This window comes from Pinus tabuliformis, chromosome 9, assembly GCF_031772625.1.
Source record: "Pinus tabuliformis cultivar Carrire ecotype Pingquan chromosome 9, CPIR1, whole genome shotgun sequence".
NCBI classification, from domain to species: Eukaryota; Viridiplantae; Streptophyta; class Pinopsida; order Pinales; family Pinaceae; genus Pinus; species Pinus tabuliformis.
The window spans coordinates 1,739,697,933-1,739,718,386 of NC_142307.1; the positions used below are offsets into that span (position 1 = coordinate 1,739,697,933).

Genomic DNA, 20,454 nt, shown 5'->3' on the forward strand with positions numbered 1-20,454 from the left:
TGTAAAAGAACTATAAGATCTCATACAATGATTAGATCTAGGTTTACTTCATTTCAGCTTTTAAGTTCTTATTAGATGATCTAATTTTGGAAGAGATCTTGTAGAATATGTTCTTGTAAGAGAATCATAGATCTCAAACAATTGTTAGATCTAGGTTTAATTAGTTATTGAAAGAGATCTTAATGAATATGTTCTTGTAAGGGGACTTTAAGATCTTGGACAAATTAGGAATCTTTCTAGATCTATATATTTTAGATAGGCACTTCTAAGTTTACCTTCCCGGGTTGACATTAAATTAAACTCTAATTTGCATCCGCATTTTAGACCAAACATTTTGGCGCCGTTGCCGGGGAAGTGCAACTAGAAGGATTTAGTAATTATTTTATGCATTTGTTTTTATGGACTAATTTGTGGAACTTGGTGACAGCAGGTTCATAAAGGAGTTCAAAGTTTGGAGCATTTTTATTTTCGCACATAGTTAATTCAGTTTTTATTTTAAACCCCCCGTTTTTCACTAATCCATCTACGGATGAGGGCTTTGACAATGTTGAACAGGTACTTCTTGGAGAGCAAGGACAATAACCTTGAGACAACTCTAAGACATGATTCTCACATACTTGTAAAACATAACGTAGAATTTTTAAATCTTGATGTGAGAATGTTTGAACTTTTAATCCGTAGATGGCTTCACTGGAAGCATGCTTTTACTTAGAAAATAAAACATCTTTCAAGTTAATGTAGAATAGATTAAAAATAAAAATAAAACGAGATCTCATAGAATTTCATCGTAGAATTTCATCGTATAATTTCCTTGTAGAATTTTCTTTTAGTCTTGTTTTTTAAAAATATCATCATGAATAAAAAGAGCTGCTCCATCTTTGCATTTCTATGTCTTGTTTCTGTATCACGGGTGAGCCAGGAGCTTGATTATCGGAAAGCCTTGTCTTCCGAGAGTCTAAATGCCCCCGTGACATTGCAGAAAGAGTGTAGATAATGCAAGGTTTTGTCGCAAATCTTAATTGTGTTTTATCCATCCACGCTAACCTGCATAAATAAAAAAAATCGAGAGATTAGTATGCTCTCTTCCTGCGCTTCGTGTGATCAGGAAGATCAGAAAATCTATTGATTTATTTCAAATAAAAATACTTTTACTGGACAATAAAGAATTTTGCAAATGAGCGGAAATCATCTTTAAAAAAAAACATTTTAGATAAAACTTAGTCTTTTTAAGTTTTAGTTTTATAAAAAAAATTAAATTCACATAATAATAATAATAATAATAATAATAATATATATATATATATATATTATTAAAAATGATATATATTATTATTATTATTAAAAAAATTCTTTTGAAAACTAACCATTTTTTAGAAATAGGATTCGAATTCATTTTTTTTTTAGATTTTAGTTTAAAAGAAAAAAACCAACAAACTCATTTAAAAAAAAAATTCACAATAAAACAAAACATTAATAAATAAAATAATGAAATACAAACCATAAAAAGATTGCAAAACATTAAAAACAAATTAAAAAAAAAACAAAACAAAAAAAGTCATATATATTAAACAAAACAATAAAACACATTAAAAAAAACCAATACATTCAAACCAACGAAAGTAGGTTGGAAACATAGAAATAAAACAAATAAAAAAAACATTAAAAAAAACAACAAAATCAAAAACAACTCTGCATCATTCATTGTATATACAAAACATAAAACAAATCGAGGGTTTGACCAAACCAAAGTCATAGTTTGATGGCGATTTGAAAATGGCACGCGCAGCTTATACATGACTTCTCAACAACTTTCAAATACGTTGTTAGGCTTCGGGCCTTCTATATAACCAACAACATGAAAAAACATAAACGCAAAGCCATATGAAACAAAACAACGAAACATAAAAGATGAAACTAATTAAAAATCATGTAAACGATGGCGGAAAGAACGAAACAATGAATTGAGAGCCACTAGTTGCTGCTGTGCAAACAGTCTCACATTCTGAATATACGAGCAAGTCGCAGGTTCGGGCTTCTTCAAAAACCTGTAATGCATGTTTTCTGCCAAGATATGATCGCTGGCTTAATGAAAAAATGTTGATTTGTGTAGTTGTAGACGATAGGCAGTTGCTTTTTTTTTGGGAAAGAAAGCCAGTTTCGATCAAAATAGAACATCTCGGTGGCAAATTACAATAGACACGTGAAGTAAAATTGATAACAAGTGGTTTCTTTCCCGGAAATTGTGGGATTTAGTCCGCCAGCCAGTTGTATAGCACGCGAGTGATCTGGAAACGTTGCTGAGCGCAGCCACTCAGGAAGGAGCCGGAAATGCCATCGAACCCTCATAAAAATCATGAGAATTGATATCCTATCCTTATCTGATTTCTTGTGATCTCAATCTCCGCAAGATCTCGATTTCCCAGCCCATGAATCTTTAAAAAATCTTATTTATTGGAATGATATAGGGTGCAGACCATTGGCACAAATCCATTGGAGAATTTGATGAATGGTCGGTTGAATGCATCACTAACAGCACCATAAATGGAGGCAGAGGCCATTCACGATCGTCATTGTGAATAGTGAATTAGGGTCTCTGCCATTGTGAATAGTGAATTAGGGTCTCTTCCGTTAGTGCTTTCACTGTGCCAACGCCATGCCTCCATCGTCATCGAAGGCCATGCCTCTCGGATCCGCAGCCCCTGATTTTGAGCTGCCGGAACCTCTCACTGGCAAGGTTTGGAAGTTGGCTGACTTTGAAGGACATTCTGCACTGCTGGTGACGTTCATCTACAATCACTGCCCATTTGTTGTGCATTTGAAGAAGGACATTGTCAAGCTTGCAAATGATTACATGCCAAGGGGGCTTGCAATTGCAGCAATCTCTTCTAATTCTGCTGTCACACACCCTCAGGATGGTCCAGATTTCATGGCTAAAGACGCTAGGACGTTTGAGTATACGTTCCCATATCTATATGAGGAGACACAAGAAGTTGCACGGGCTTATGGAGCTGTCTGCACTCCTGAATTATACCTGTTCAAGAAGAATGGAAATCAGCCATTTGAGCTTGCTTATCATGGACAATTCAACGATTCCTGACCAAATAACAACAAACCTATTACTGGAAGTGACTTAAGGCAAGCTTTGGATTGAGTCCTGAGCAACCAACCAATAAATTTTGCACCAAAGCCAAGTGTTGGATGCAGCATTAAGTGGCACCCGAGTGAAAACGTGTAAATGTTGTCTTCCTCATGACTTCGGTTAATAAATATTCTCCATCCCTACATCAGCAATTTCATCTTTTTGGGCCGCAGAAAATGATGAATTCATACGCCATCAACCCTCCATATGCCATTTTGCGTTTTGGTTTACGTTTGGTTTTCCATTTGTTTTGGGTTTCTTTTCCATTTTTAGATTAAATTTGTTTTGTATTTATTGTTATATATTGTATTTATTTTTATTTTTATTTGTTTTGATTTATATTTATATATTTTCAGTTAATGTTTGATTTGTTTTGATTTGTATTTATATATATATTTAGTTATAATTTCTTAATGTTTAATTTGTTTTGATTTATATATTTGATCCAGGTGGATATTGGTGGCCACCTGCCAAGTCCACCTGGACCCCCACCATTGTCTTTCTCAGCATTTTCAGTTTCCTTAATTGTAGCACAACTTACTATTTTTAGCAGTTTTTCGGGTCCTGAACTTCCGGAGCCGTTTTGAGGCCCTAAATGACGTTTTTTGGGGAATTCGGATCAATGTTGCCCGTTCCAACAATGATAGTACTCGGATAGATCTTTCTAACGAGCTATTGTATGCGTCAAACGGAGATCATATGCCAAAGTTACGACCCTGGGAAGTTGATGTACCAATTTACCCCAAACGGGGCCCACAGTTTGGCGTTTCATCTCCTAGGGTTAGGTTTTGGAATGTTAAGGGTTTTCCATTGTTTCTCCACAATAAATAGGCCTTCGAGCCTCATTGTAACACAGTTCAGAGGCATGTAGCCGTCACATCTCTTCTTAGAGATAAGCTACCATCGCCCTAGCTGGTTTATTTCCATTTCTGGTTGTAAGCATATTTCAGTATTTTCCATTAATGAAATGAAGTATTATTTCCGCTGCATTTTGTGTATATGGTTATCTCTGTAATTTGTTGCGTTCCTGTTTAAACCCGGATCAGTGGTATCAGAGCGGTCTGCTTTTTCTCTGTTTTTCTTTGCATGTCCCCAACAAGGTCGGGATATAAGGAGTTAGGGCTTGAACTGGTTGAACCTTTGCAAGACCAGCCTCACAAATCCCGACGGCCTCCCATGGCGGACGAGAAGAAAGACGAGGGGGCAAGAGATCCCATCAAAATCTTGGTCGAAGAAGCCCTCGAGCGACAACGGAACGCGATGATGGACAGCTTTGCCCAGATCCTTCAGCGGCTACCCAGAAGCGACGCATCGGCTTCCAGCAGCGACTCTGGAAACGCCACACCCTTTAAGGTACAAGTTAATTTTGAAATCCCCATATTCGAGGGTCAGATAGACGCAGATGCCGTAGATAAATGGTTAAATCTGCTAGAGGGTTATTTTTCTGTTCATGAATTTTCGAGTCGGGAAAAGATTGTTTTTGCTCTTCTCAAAGCAGCCCCCCACGTCAAGGACTGGTGGGAAACCTACTGCGAGCAGAAGGATGAAAGTACTGGCTCACTATTTTCAGCCGCACCCACCTGGGATTCGTTCCGGGATTCCATCAAGGAGCAGTACTACCATGTTGGAAGCTATGAGGATGAATACATAAAGTGGACCACGCTGCGGCAGGGAAGGGACCAAGACGTGCCGGAGTTCACCAATCTTTTCCATACCCTTCGCACAAAGTTGGGTATCAAGGATTTGGAGCAACATTTGATACTCAAATACCGTGGCTGCTTGCACAAGTACATCCAGGAAGAAATACAATTCCTAAACATCCCCTCGCTTGGCGCAGCATACTGATATGCCGTCAAGGTCGAGCAGAAGTTTAAACAAAAGAAGCGAGACTTTGAATCTGCGAATCCAAAGCAGGGGAAAGGCGCCCCTAAACCACAGAACAAAGGACAAAGCCAAGGCGGGACAGCCCAAGACAACCAGCCGAAGCTGCAAGCAAAGAACAACGCCGCGAAGCCGAGAAAGGACACTGGAAAATGGTGCGAGTTCCATAAGAGCTCCACTCACAACACAAGTGAGTGTCGGGCCAAGAAGTCACTGGTGGCTGAGCTAAAGGTTTCAGAATCAGATGCATGTTCCGACTCTGAGTCAGAACCCGATAAGGGGTATGAAAAAGGGAAGCAGATCATTGATGCGGATCCCAGCGCCACTGTTGCTACCGCAAAGATCCAGAAAAATGAACCCGAAGATCTAGAGGAGGAGGAGCGTCTCTTCCACTCCCAGATGTGGGTAAAGGGCTCCTTGATACAGTTCATTGTTGATAGCGGGAGTCAAAAGAACCTCATTTCGGTAGAGGTCGTGAAGCGGTTGGGCTTACCGACCACAGCACATCCACAACCATACACCATTGGGTGGTTTCACCAAGGACGAGATTTTCGCGTGAGCCAGCAGTGTCGCCTTCCATACAACATCAAGCCCTTCACGGATGAGGTATTGTGTGACATTGCTCCCCTTGAAGTTTGTGATGTATTACTAGGACAACCATACTTGTGGAAGCGACATGCTGTGTATGAATCAAGGCCCCGTGCTGTTATTATTACATTGGGAAATAAGTTGTTCAGGATACCAGAGGTAGCACCACCTGCCGCCATCTCTTTGATTACTGCAAAACAATGCAGTAAGATCATTTCCAAAACCAGGAAATTTGTTTTCCTGATGATACGCCCTCAAGGAAAGAAGAAGACAGTGGCCGCGGCCTCCAGACGGGGTCCCTCTGCACGACAACTACAGATGGACAAGATTGTGGATGAGTACGAGGACATCTTCACCTCCCTGGCAGGGGTTCCTCTGCACTGTCAAGTCAAGCACTCCATCGATCTGACCCCAGGTGCGCCGCTACCCAATGGACCAATTTATCGGCGCTCCGTTCTGGAGAACGATGAAATCAAGAGGCAGATTCAGGAGCTCCTGCAGAAAGGTCACATCCGTCCGAGTTCATCGCCCTGTGGGAGCTCGATCGTGTTGGTACAGAAGAAGGATGGGACGTGGAGACTCTGTATTGACTATCGAGCGCTGAACAAGATCACTGTCCATAATAGGTACCCGATCCCGCGGATTGATGACCTCCTAGACCAACTAAAGGGGGCGAAATATTTTAGCAAGATCGATCTGAAGTCAGGATATCACCAGGTACCAAGTGAACCCTCTGATGTGTGGAAGACTGCCTTCAAATCCAAGGAGGGCCTCTTCTAATGGTTGGTCATGCCTTTCGGATTGACGAATGCTCCTGCAACCTTTATGAGGCTAATGGATGACATCTTGCGGCCATTCACCAACTCCTTTGTAGTAGTATACTTGGATGACATTCTGATCTTCAGCCAGAGTTGGGAAGAGCACCTCCACCACATCCGACAGGTTCTCCAAACACTGCGGCAACACAAGCTATGTGCCAATTTGGAGAAATGCACTTTTGGCATGACCCAGGTTCAGTATCTGGGATACATCATTGATGAACAGGGGGTGCATGTCGATCCAGCCAAGATCCAAGTCATTCGGGATTGGCCCTCTCCAACCACTCTAACAGAGCTCCACAGCTTTCTAGGTCTTGCCAACTTCTACCGCAGGTTTGTGTTGGGGTTTTCTCATATTTCTTGGCCCTTGAGTCAAGTCACCAAGGGAGGGGCGAAAGCAAAATTCTTTTGGTCTGAATCTCAACAGAAGGCATTCAGGGAGTTGAAGGATCGCCTCTGCACGGCACCAGTGCTCGCGTTACCAGATTTACAACAACCATTTGAGGTCGAGACAGATGCCTCTGACTATGCTATTGGGGCAGTCCTTACTCAACATGGACATCCAGTGGCATATCACAGTGAAACACTTTCAGACACAGTCCGGAAGTACCCCACTTATGATAAAGAAATATATTCCATTGTACAGGCCTGCCGACAATGGAAGCATTACATTTTGGGGAAGGAAACGGTCATCCACACAGACCACCGACCCTTACAGTTCATACAGACCCAAGGGAAATTGCAGAATGATCGCCATGAGAAGTGGTCTACATACCTGCAACAGTTCCACTTGAATATCAAGTATAAGAAGGGCAGCACCAATAATGTTGCAGATTGCCTCAGTCGACCACCGATCATGGCGTTAACCACCGTGCTCAACTCTTGTGGGCACGAGACTTCTGATTGGCCACTTCTCTACAAAAGTGACCCAGAATTCGGCCCCACATACCAAACACTCTTGGAGGGTCGGCATGTTGCCGATTTTCACCTCCAGGATGCCCTATTATGCCACCTCGGTCACCTTTGTGTTCCTTCAAGTGAGCGTGCCAAGATGATTTGGGAAGCACACTACAGTCGGGCTGCTGGGCATTTCGGGGTCGAGAAAACAGTGGCAGTACTGCAAAATTATTTCTATTGGCCGAATCTTCGACAGGATGTTGGGAAGTACATTAGATCATGTACTGCCTGTGCCATTGCCAAACCAACCATTAAGAAGCACGGCCTCTATACCCCGTTGCCTACCCCTAGTCGACCTTGGGAATCCATCTCCATGGATTACATGTCAGGCCTTCCTTCCAATAAGCATGGAAATGACTGTGTTTTTGTGGTCGTCGACAGATTCACGAAGATGGCCATTATGGCGGCCTGCAAGAAGAATATCACAGCAGAAGCCACTGCTAAACTCTTCTTTGAACGAGTGTGGGTGCACTTTGGGATCCCACAGTCTATCATCTCAGATCGGGACAGTCAGTTTCTCAGCACATTTTGGTCCAGTCTCTGGTCAATGTTGGACACCAAACTCACGAAGTCCACAACCTTCCATCCTCAAACTGATGGCCAGACAGATGTTGTCAATAGGATGGTTGTGCACATTCTGCGCATGTATAAATCAAAGAATCCATGCACATGGGACGAGAGCCTCCCTTATGTTCAGCACAACTACAACCGAGCTCTTCACAGCTCCACTGGCCATAGCCCTTTTCAGGTGGGTTTGGGATTCCTGCCACTATGCCCCATTGATGTGGCCATGCCACTTGCAGCTACTCACATGAATTCAGCTCATGTCCAGTCCGAAACAGATAAGGCCACCAGCTCCATTGAGCGCATCCAACATATTTGCCAGCAGGTCCATGACATTCTTGAGAAATCAAATGCCAAGTACAAGCAGCGACATGATCAACATCGGGTGCCATACAAGTTTCAGGTGGGCGACAAAGTCTGGTTGCATTTGTAAAAGGAACGCCTTACTGGAGCCTATCGGAAATTGAGACCACTCCGATATGGTCCTTACACCATTACTAAGGCTATGGGAGACAATGCATTTGAGCTCAGCATTCCCCCATTCCTTGGCCTGCACCCAGTGTTCAATGTAGACCGCCTTCGACCATACTTTCCACCATTGCTAGACACATCCGACATTGCAGAACAGCTCAAACCCACAGAATTAAATCCAGATTGCATGGAACAAGCTGCAACTGATCGGATCATGGACACACAGATCAAGAACACTCGCCAACAGAATATCCAACTATATCGAGTTGTCAAAGCAGGCCAACTCCTTCAGCAGGGCAAGTGGCTCACCAGGGAACAAGTTCAGCAAAAGTTTCCTCATCTCATGGAGGAGCTCAACGCAATGGGGACCATTGCTTCCTAGGGGGGGATGAATGATCCAGGTGGATATTGGTGGCCACCTGCCAAGTCCACCTGGACCCCTACCATTGTCTTTCTCAGCATTTTCAGTTTCCTTAATTGTAGCACAACTTACTATTTTTAGCAGTTTTTCGGGTCCTGAACTTCCGGAGCCGTTTTGAGGCCCTAAACGACGTTTTTTGGGGAATCCGGACCAATGTTGCCCGTTCCAACAATGATAGTACTCGGATAGATCTTTCTAACGAGCTATTGTATGCGTCAAACGAAGATCATATGCCAAAGTTACGACCCCGGGAAGTTGATGTACCAATTTACCCCAAACGGGGCCCACAGTTTGGCGTTTCATCTCCTAGGGTTAGGTTTTGGAATGTTAAGGGTTTTCCATTGTTTCTCCACAATAAATAGGCCGTCGAGCCTCATTGTAACACAGTTAAGAGGCATGTAGCCGTCACATCTCTTATCAGAGATAAACTACCATCGCCCTAGCTGGTTTATTTCCATTTCTGGTTGTAAGCATATTTCAGTATTTTCCATTAATGAAATGAAGTATTATTTCCGCTGCATCTTTGTGTATATGGTTATCTCTGTAATTTGTTGCGTTCCTGTTTAAACCCGGATCAATATTCAGTTAATGTTTGATTTGTATTAATATATGTTATCATTGTATTAATATATTAATATGTTATAATTATATTATTAATGCAAAAAAAATAAAACAAACAAAATTCACGCAGGTTTGAAAATAAATAATGGAACACTTGGAAACAAATTTTGAGGATCGATTTATCAAACATTTGGAGGATTCTATAGATGATGTTTCGATAGCTTCAAGTTGGAATTAAACTCATAACATATTCATGTTGAATGCTTTTATATCACCTACTAATATGTAGAACACAACGGATCTTTCTAATGCCAATCTTTTTGCCAAGCATATTTCATCTGACACAAACAGGGAGTATTACTTTTCACGGTTATTTTTAAGAATGGATTGATTTTAATATCATGATTAAGTCAATTTCAACACTTTGATTGTCCTTAATATGTTTTATTTGGTATGAAATTTTTGCGTAAGAATCATGAAGGAACTGGCCATTTCTTCTAGAGCACACTTATGTTTTCTTTGTACCAAGTTTTTTACAGGTTACAGGATAATCAAGTATTCATTAAGGAGATTACATTGTGTGCACAATTGGTCTTCCAAAGACTACATTCATGAAAAATTCTAAAGACAATCCAACTCCACAACCACTACCTTGCACCTCCCTTTTTGAAACAGATTTTGAATTCCACCAATTGTAAATCCATAAAGCATGACATTTCCATTTCCATTTTTCACAGCAAGAGTTATTATTCATACACCATGCATTTTCTTACATCCATTCCTTACAAGCTTATTGTCATTCCCCATGTCATTACCATTCCCTTTCATTTCCACCAATAAAACATTGCTTCTATGTATATCATTGAGTCAAAGTCCTAGAGTCTAATTATCTTTCTAAAAACACCTAGAGGCTTGCATGCCTTAATGGCAAGTACTCTTGCCAATGAACAATGGGAGTACATTAATATCCCTTGTTCATTGGATCTTGTAGGTGACTCGACCACAACAAACTTATTCGTACCTACAAAGATGTGTTAGGCATCTTGACTCCCATTGGAATCAATGGTGGGAGCTCTCGTGTTGGCTAGTGGCATTCATTAATGGCCACTAAGTCAACAACTTCTTACTATGTTCGACACCAGCACATTTAATCACATAGTAAGATTTATGCCATCGAGTGTTGAAGACTTGAAGACCCATATTTTGTAGCAGATGAAGCAGATGTCCTTTCATTGTTTTTCAGTTTGTCATGACTTGAGGACAAGTCAATAAATAAGGCTGGGGGGAGGAAAATGTAACTTCTATATTTTGTATACCTTCCAAGCCTTATACATTTTCAGCCATATTCAGCAGACTCATCAGATTCATCAGACTATCCAGCAGTAGATACGACAATACAGATCCATCTTTCATCCACAACTTGCCTCAGATCAGAATTGCAGCAGCTGAACATGCATGATTCATCCACTTCTGTAGGTAAGTAAGGTATAATGTTTTCTAACCTTTAATCTTGAAATTCTTTTTAGATGCTAAAATGATGATATTTGGAAAATGTTCCACTATTTCACTATTCCCTTTCTCATTAAAAATTGCCAAAAAACCATCAGTACGATCTCCTCCATTTGTAATCTTAGATTGTTGAAGTTTTAGAATGTTGAAGTTTTTGTAATCTTAGAATCTTGAAGTTTTTGTAATGGAGATTTTGGAATAAAGGATCATACTTCAATTTTGCTTCTACATTTGAGTCTCCATTGAAGTGGTGTGCTTGTGGAGTTATGGAGGGCCCCCATGACCTCACTTGCATGCTTATTTGCTTATTTTAGGTATAATTTGTTTTATGTTTTTTTTGTTTGATTTCAGCTTTCAAGTTTTATTAAATGTTCTAATATTGGAAGGATCTTATTTGAAAGTGTTTTTGTAAAAGAACCATAAGATCTCATACAATGATTAGATCTAGGTTTACTTCATTTCAGCTTTTAAGTTCTTATTAGATGATCTAATTTTGGAAGAGATGTTGTAGAATATGTTCTTGTAAGAGAATCATAGATCTCAAACAATTGTTAGGTCTAGGTTTAATTAGTTATTGAAGGATATCTTAATGAATATGTTCTTGTAAGGGGACTTTAAGATCTTGGACAAATTAGGAATCTTTCTAGATCTATATATTTTAGACAGGCACTTCTAAGTTTACCTTCCTGGGTTGACATTAAATTAAACTCTAATTTGCATCCGCATTTTAGACCAAACATGCACATTTACCCCGGAGGGTGTTACAAGTGGTATCAGAGCATGGTTCAAACACTTGGACTGGATGGGCTCTATCACAGGTAAAATGAAGAAAAAAGGTTAATTTTTAGACCTTTCTGTCATATCTGTTATAACTTTTCTTATGTGGAATATTAGAAGTCAAAAATTTGTCCATATTGAAGGTAAATCCCACTGATAATGTGGTAAAAATTTCAGATATTGGTTCATAATACTTTAGGAATTATGATCTAAGGAAGATGACCTTCCTTAATGCACCTTTAAACAGGCCACGTTGGAATTTCTGCAATAACTTTTCTTCTGTAGGCTTTCAGAAGCTTAAAAATTGTCCACATTGAGGGGAAATACCAATGATTATGTGGTAGAAAGTTCAAATATTGGGTCACAATATTTTAGGAGATATGAGTAGAGGGAGTCGAGCCTTCTGAATGATTCTAAAATCAGGTCTCAAATAGGTCACACTGACATTTGTGTTATAACGTTTATTTTGGGCACTCTCAGGAGCTGAAATTTTTTTTCACATTGAGAGGAAATCCTGCTGATATTGTGATAAAAATTTTAGACATTCATTTGCTATATTTTAGGATATATGACCAGTGTAAATCGAGCTTTCTGGATACTCCTAGAATTGTGCACCAAATAGGATTGTGTGGGTATTTTGTTATAACTTTTCATCTATGAAATATCAGAAGTTGAAACTTGAACCATAGTGAGGGAAAATACCACTGATCATATGGTTCAGTTTCCATAACTTGTACTACTACATTTTAGGATATATGCATTGAATCATTCACTATATTAGTTTGCATGCAAAGTGTTTGATGAAATGCTTAAATGGTTCAATGATTAATTGCATACAAACTGTTTGATAAAATGCACTAATGAGTATGTTGTTTGTGGTTGGGGATAGTATTTATGTGTAATAGTATTTCTGTAGTTGATATATGCTTACTTGTATGCAAATACCTTGCTATATTAGTTTGCATGTAAAATGTTTGAAGAAATGCTTACATGCAAATGTAATAGTATAGTAGTTGTTTGAAGAAAATGTAAAAGTATGGTAATTGTTTGAAGAAAATGTTATTTTTTTAATATGGGATAGTATTGTGCTATGATAATATGGATGTAGCTGATCTATGTCTATTTGCGTGCAAATAATTTGAAGAGTTGCATGTAGGGAATTTGAAAGGTTGCATGCAAGAAATTTGAAAAATTGCATGTAAGGAAATGGAAAAGTGGCATGTTTTTAGTTATTATGTTACAAGTGGAATAAGTGAAATGTTTTGGCTTAATCTCATGCAAAATGTAGGAGAAATAAAAATCAATTTATTTTCAAGTGTGGTTAAATTTAGTAGAGCTTTGGAGATCCCATTTCCATAATTGGACATTGGAGATCGGACCATTATAGTAGCTTCCTCCTTCTACCTTAGTGTGGACCATGGATAGTAAGGGGGAATGTTTATAGGTTGTTAGTATTTGTGAATGCTGATTTCAAATTAATAGACATGATGTATTGATTTTTGGAACATTCGATTGATTGTGTATGGATTATATGTCGCTTACATGTTGATTTCATGATACCTACTTACATCCTTGTATGTTAGGTTACATTTTTGAATATTTTGATTACATGTATCAGTCTTGTAGGTTGATTACAAGAATTGATTGCTTATGTTTGACTACATATGTTTATGCGTAGGTGTAGTTGATTTGGCATTGCTTATGCATACTGTTGGTTGCATGTGGCAATGCGTATAATGGAGTAATGGTTGTTAACATGCATGAGGTCATGGTTTGTGTACTTGATATGGTGTTTTGGAGAATTTAGCATCTATAGATAAACACTAATTCACTAGACAAGTAGGTGTGCCTAGAACAATAGTTTAAAGTGTTTTAGACTTTCCCTATAAGCAATAGATAAGAAGAGAGGATAGAAGGCCTACTTGTAGTTCTGCTTTCCCCTCGTCTCCCTTGTATCAATCCTATCACTCCTTCCCATACTTAATTTTCTTGAAAAGTACCCTGTCAACACAACAGAAGAAAAAAACCAATCAAAGCATACGATTCATTGAATATAAATGAAAGGAATTAGAAGCAATTCATACATATAAGCATTACAAAGGAACACATCATATGGAAAAAGGTTCAAACACTTTATTAGATAGAAGAAGGAATTACAACCATAAGTGTCTTATTCAAAGTCATTCCTCCAGCTTGGATCCCATCCACATCACATCAAAAGCAAGACAAGCATGTGGCATCACATCATTTGCTCCAAATTCAAGTCTCATAGCAACATTATCTCCTTACAATTCAACATAGTCCAGCCCCTGATCACTTAGATGAGTGGTTAATTTATAGGAAGATGAAGGAGGTTTTGTCATTAATGGTGGCATTGAATGGCCTTCCATACTTAGAATTAGTTCCATGGAGGAAGGGATGAGACGATAGGATGATCCTTAACTCATTCCTCATCCATTTTCGAGCTCATAGGAGTAGATAACTCAGGGAAACTTCTAAATGACTCCACAAGATAAGAATATTCCCCAAACCCTATGTGAATTTCGCTCATTCTCACCTAGGGTAGGTGAAAGCAAGCCTAAGTGCTCTACAGATTGTAGAGCTATAAAAAGGGTCTCTTTCACCTCTAATTACCTCACATTAATATGTCAATCCGGGAGCGTTTTGTTATTTCAAAGAGTGTCTCAGTCTGAGGCTATCATTTGCCAGAGTAATGCTAGTAGTACAGTGTTCAGAAATACAAGAGTAAATGGATGCTTGTCTACAGCTTAACTACTTCAAAAGAGTAAATCACACACTCAAAAGACTAAGTAACTTATCAGTCAAGGGTTCAGTAGCAATAACCCATCCCTTTGGAAACTGATGGAAAAGGAAATCAGAGAACAGATCGTGGATCTGGGAGCCAGACAGTAAATGCCAATGCTCACTACAGCCTTAGATCGTCTCCCACACCAAAATAACAAATGCCAGTAAATGGAATGACAGATAAGAAAATGGAATAGCAAATAAGAAATTGAACAACAAGTCTGTAATGGAACAACAATTCTGAAATAGGACAGCAGCTAAGAAATAGAACAACAACTAAGTCTCACAAGCAGTAACAAACCTAATCTATCAAATCAAATGCATTAATCGTAATCAAACGACAACCTTTCACTCTTAAGGCAGATTGAACAACACACACCAATGGAACAACACTGATTACTGATGAACTATGGAACAGCGCTTGAAAACCATATACGCACACAACACACTTAAATAGTAATCTGATCCAAGTATCAATCTCAGTTAGAAGGAATACGATGGCGTTTCAAAATGGAACAACATTGTTCATAAATCAAACAATCGTAAAGAACATAACTCCAAAGATGAATTCCGTGACGTGAATGAACAGGTGCACAATACAAAAACTCTGTAATGGAATAGTAACAGTATTCTGTTAAGACTAGTAATATCAGATCAACTCTAAAAAGAACAGTAATATGATGCAGAGTCAATACAATAGTTCTGCCTGTGGAAACCTTAATGAATTAAACATAACAGAGCATGTGATGTAAACTTATAAAACACATCAGATTACCAAATAACAATGATAGGAAAACCATGCATAAACCAACGTAATAATACAGGAGCAAGTGTCCTCCAGGGCTGGGCCCTTAGCCTCTAGGGGTACACCGCTTGAAGTTAATCCAGACTCAGAGATGAAGTAATCACCAAGTTTGTATTAATGCATAAAGCAAAATTACAATAAACCAGTTCTTATCGAGACTCGATGATCAAAGTTTTGATCTTAAAAGAAATTACATAAAAGCATAATCATGTCTAACTCTCTCCTCTTTTTTTCCCGAGCTAACAGTGCTATCCCTTTTATAAGGGTGACGGCGGAGATGTCTAAGTGCAAAAATAGATAAAACAGCGATCCCTCAGGATCAAGGATCCTGAGGGATTCGCCGAACCGTTAATCCTCAATCATTTCTTTTCTCTCCTGCGCCGAGCTGATATCTCCACCTCCTTTTCTGGGCTGATTCGCTTTGATTTGCTTTGCCTTTTTTGCATTCGGTCTCCCGTCAAAGGGACAACGGTTAACCTGTCCTTGTCCTTTCCTTTGGAATAGAAACTTCTCGTTTTCACTCCTTCCTGCATAAGGAAATGACAATTGTCAGCGTTTTAGTCTTGCATATTAATCTCACATGTTTTGTTAATATTCTTTATCGTTTTCTGAGTTCATGATGCAAAAAGTTTTGCAAGTTCTACTGAAAAGATACTGAAATAATCATAAAAAACATACCTTTTTTAGTACTCCACTGTTATGAAACCAGCACAAGAAAAAGATAGAAAAGATAGATCAACGCCTTAGAATTCAGCCTCTTCGAGGGGGCAACCTCCTTTACATTACATAAATGAACAATTCTTGGATGATTCAAATGACAAAACCTCCTTTCTATATATAGGAGTCTAAGGAGTCACAATATAATCTAGCCGACCTAACAATAATAATATAAAGCCACAAAAATAACAATAGAGGGATTCTATGGGGCACAGAAATAACAATATGGGGGTAATAGGGGCACAACAATATAAATAAGGGGTATAACTACAATAGTAATGGGGTAATCACTAGTATTATAGGGACCCAACATGCCCCTCTCCTTCAAAAAAAGTGTTGTCCTCAACGCTTGAGTAGTTCTGGATACTTCTGCATAAAATTCTCATCCTCCCATGTGGAATCTTCAGCGGATAAGTTCTTCCACTTGATAAGATACTCTGAAATTGATCGATTTCGTAGCTGTCGAGTTCTTGTTTCTGTGACTGCTTCCGGTTCCAATATAATTTTTCCTTCCTCGTCAAGTTCTGGCAATATTGTTTGAATTGGGAGCTTGTTGCCTATAACCTTCTTTAAACATGAAACATGGAAAACTGGGTGCAATCGAGAAGCTGCAGGAAGCTCCAATTTGTATGCCATAGTACCAATCTTTTGCAACACCTTGTACGGACCATAATACTTTGGTGATAATTTATTATCCTTCTTAGCTTGCTTTAGGGACATTTGCTTATATGGTTGTAGCCGTAGGAATACCCAATCACCTACATCAAAACTTCTTTCACTGCGATGTTGATCTGCCTGTTGTTTCATTCTATTTTGTGCCAACACGAGGTTATCCTTTAAGAGTTGGAGGACTTGTTGTTGATGTTCGATGTGATGTTCCACTGCCTGAACCTTAGAATTTTCTCTTAAATATGATGTGATGGATGGTGGTTGATACCCATAAAGTGCCATAAATGGGGTCATTTTTGTTGCTGTATGGAAGGAAGTGTTATACCACCATTCAAGAGAGGCAACCATTTGACCCATTGTGTTGTTTATCAGATACAAAGCAACGAAGATATCCTTCCAAACATTTGTTTACTATCTCAGTTTGCCCATCAGATTGAGGATGATAAGATGAGCTATGAGCTAACTGAGTACCAAGACAAGAAAATAATTTTGTCCAAAAATTTCCAGTGAAAATGGGATCTCTGTCACTTACAATAATCTTTGGGTTTCCATGTAGCTTTTGAACTGTTTCCATAAATGCAGTAGAAACTGTACTGGCTTTAAATGGATGTGATAATGCACAAAAGTGTGCATACTTGGTAAGTCTGTCAACTACCACCATGATGACACTCTTTCCCTCAGACTTGGGTAAACCTGTGATAAAATCCATTGAAACCTCCTCCCAACGTTGGCTTGGAATGGATAAAGGTTGTAATAGACCCGGTGTCTTAATTGTTTCAACTTTATTTTGTTGGCAAACCAAACATTCCGCCACAAACTTTTGAATATCTGATTTAAGGCCATCCAAAAAAAATTCCTTCTTAACCCTGTGGTAAGTTTTTAAAAATCCTGAGTGCCCTCCTAAGGGAGAAGTGTGCAATTCCATAAGAATCTTTTGTTTTAGCTGGGAATTCTTACAGAGGTATAAGCGATCTTTGTACCATAACGAATCATTTTTCCAGCTAAATGTATCAGAAGTACTGGAATCTTGTTGTAACTTTCGAATAAGTGCCCACACTTCTTCGTCATTCTTCCATTCCTCCCTTGCTTCGTTTATCCAATCTGGTTGGATAATAGAAATGGCACACAACAATGCTTCCACATCCTCATCCTTTCTTGAGAGTGCATCTGCCACCACATTTTGCTTCCCTTTTTTGTAGATGATTTCAAAGTCATAACCCAACATCTTTGTGACCCACTTTTGTTGCTCTTCAGAGGATAATCTTTGTTCTAAAAAGTATTTAAGGCTATCATGATCCGTTTTTACCTTGAAGTGTCTTCCCATTAGGTAGGGTCGCCATTTCTTAAGTGCATGGAGTATTGCCAACATTTCCTTCTCATAAATAGCTTTGCTTAAAAACTTTCCCTTGATTGGACGACTTTCAAAAGCAATGGGTCTTTCATCTTGCATTAGAACAGCACCAATTCCATTTCCTGAAGCATCACATTCCACAATAAAGGTTTTTGTGAAGTCCGGTGTAGCTAAGACCGGTGCTTGGCACATTGCCTCTTTAAGATGTTCAAAGGCCTTTGTTGCTTCCAGAGTCCATGAAAATGAATCTTTCTTCAATAATGTTGTTAGAGGTGCTGCTATTCTCCCATAATTCTTAACAAACTTGCGATAATACCCTGTCAACCCAAGAAATCCTCGCAGATGCTTTATGGATGTGGGGATTTTCCATTCCTTAATGGCTTTAATTTTTCTAGGGTCTACCTTAACTCCTTCATGAGATACAATATGACCCAAATATTCCACCTCCTGGACTCCAAAGAAACATTTGGATCTTTTTGCATATAATTGTTTCTCCTCCAATAGTTGTAGCACCCTGTCAACATGTTCAACATGATCCTTCCAAGACTTGCTGTAGATTAGTATATCATCAAAAAATACTAACACAAATTTTCTAAGGAATGGTTTGAAAATTGAATTCATCAAACCTTGAAATGTTGAAGGTGCATTGGTAAGGCCAAAAGGCATGACCAAAAATTCATAATGACCCTCATGAGTTCTAAATGCCGTTTTCGGAATGTCTTCAATCTTCATTCTGATTTGATGATATCCCGAACGAAGATCCAACTTGGTGAAGTAAATTGATCCATGCAATTCATCCAGTAATTCATCAATGACAGGAATGGGGAACTTATCTTTAATAGTGAGCTTGTTGAGCTCCCTATAATCCGGACACATGCGCCATGATCCATCCTTCTTGTGCACCAATACTACTGGAGCTGAGAAAGAACTTTGACTCGGTTGAATTATACCAGCCTCTAGCATTTCTGCAACCATACGTTCAATTTCACTTTTTTGGACATAGGGATATCTGTACGGCCTGATGTTTGGAGGAACACTTCCTGGAATCAGATGAATAGCATGATCATGATCACGCATAGGTGGGAGACCTTTGGGAGTCTCAAATACCTTGGAATGATTGTCCAGGACTTTTTGGAGATCTGGAGAAATAGATGATTCCAATGTGGAAACATCTAGCGAACATAATTGTGCAATTACACCTCTTTGCTCCTTTTTAGAAGCTTTGTCATGCCATTAGAGCTGATTATCTTTCCTGGTTTCCCTGCAATACCCCTTAATTCAACTTCCTTTCCTTCCGTAGAAAATTTGATGAAAAGTTCTTGAAAATTAAAAGCTATTGTACCCAAGGATTGTAGCCATTGGACTCCTAGTACAACATCAGCACCTCCCATTGGAATGGAAAGCATTGGGCTAGTCAATACATATTCTCCCATGGATAGCTTGATATTATGGCACTTTCCAGAGCAATTTATTGTTCCTCCATTTGCAATCATCACTTGACACTCTGGTGCTGGATATAGGAAGCAATTCAATTCTTTTGCTACCCTACAATGAATAAAATTGTGGGTGCTTCCTGAATCAATCAACACTATTACCTTTTTCTTCTTGATTTGTCCTTCTATCTTGATGGTTTGAGGAGTGGTAATTCCCACCAATGCATTACAAGATATGGTCGGATTTATTTGTTCTTCATCTAGGCTTTGTTCCTGGAGTATATCCTCTTCTTTTGACCTTTCTTGCTCCTTTTCTTCTTCCTCTTCACAATCTATGTAGAATAATTTCTTCTCAGCACACTTATGACCTTTTGTGTATTTGCTATCACAACTGTAACAAAGCCCTTTTGCTCTTTTTTCTTCCAATTTTTGTGGTGTCAACCTTGTAGGTTGTGGAAGACTAGGGGCAACAACACTTCCGTCTTTATAGTTGTGAGTGGTATGCTTCCTAGTTGCCATAATTTTGCTTTCCATTTTTCTTGCTAACCTGAATGCCTTCTCTAATGAATCAGGTTCCCAAAGGCGAACATCATGTTGGATATTATCCTTTAAAGACCCTATGAACACATCAATCCTATGCTCCTCTGGAATATCTTTTACCCTTATGTTCAATTTTTGGAACTCCTCAATGTGCTCCATTATTGAACCCTTTTGTTTGAGACTTATCAATTGGCTAAAAAAAGTGTTGCTTTTTGTATCCTCATAATGTGCTATCAATTCTTCCGTAAAAATTGCCCAAGTGATAAATTGTTTACGAGAACAAAGCCATTGATACCATACAAACTGATTTGGTTCCAAATATACAATTGCCATACGTACCTTTTGTGCGTTTTGCACATTATTGAGATCGAAGAATTGCTCCATCTGTAATATCCATGTGGCGGGATCCTTGCCATCAAACTTCCTCATATCGATTTTTGGAATATGG

General features: G+C 39.0%; 1 protein-coding gene across 1 annotated transcript; it reads left to right on the forward strand.

Annotated features, from left to right (window-relative positions):
* The first annotated feature begins 2,505 nt into the window (after nucleotides 1-2,505).
* Nucleotides 2,506-3,223, forward strand: LOC149155668 (uncharacterized). The gene has a single exon (XM_089440970.1). The coding sequence runs from the start codon at nucleotides 2,654-2,656 to the stop codon at nucleotides 3,095-3,097; it is 444 nt and encodes a 147-aa protein (XP_089297096.1). The 5' UTR covers nucleotides 2,506-2,653; the 3' UTR covers nucleotides 3,098-3,223.
* Nucleotides 3,224-20,454: the final 17,231 nt, after the last annotated feature.

Excerpts from the sequence above, each read along its gene's own strand:
- LOC149155668 (XM_089440970.1), top strand. The coding sequence starts at position 2,654 with ATGCCTCCATCGTCATCGAAGGCCATGCCTCTCGGATCCGCAGCCCCT.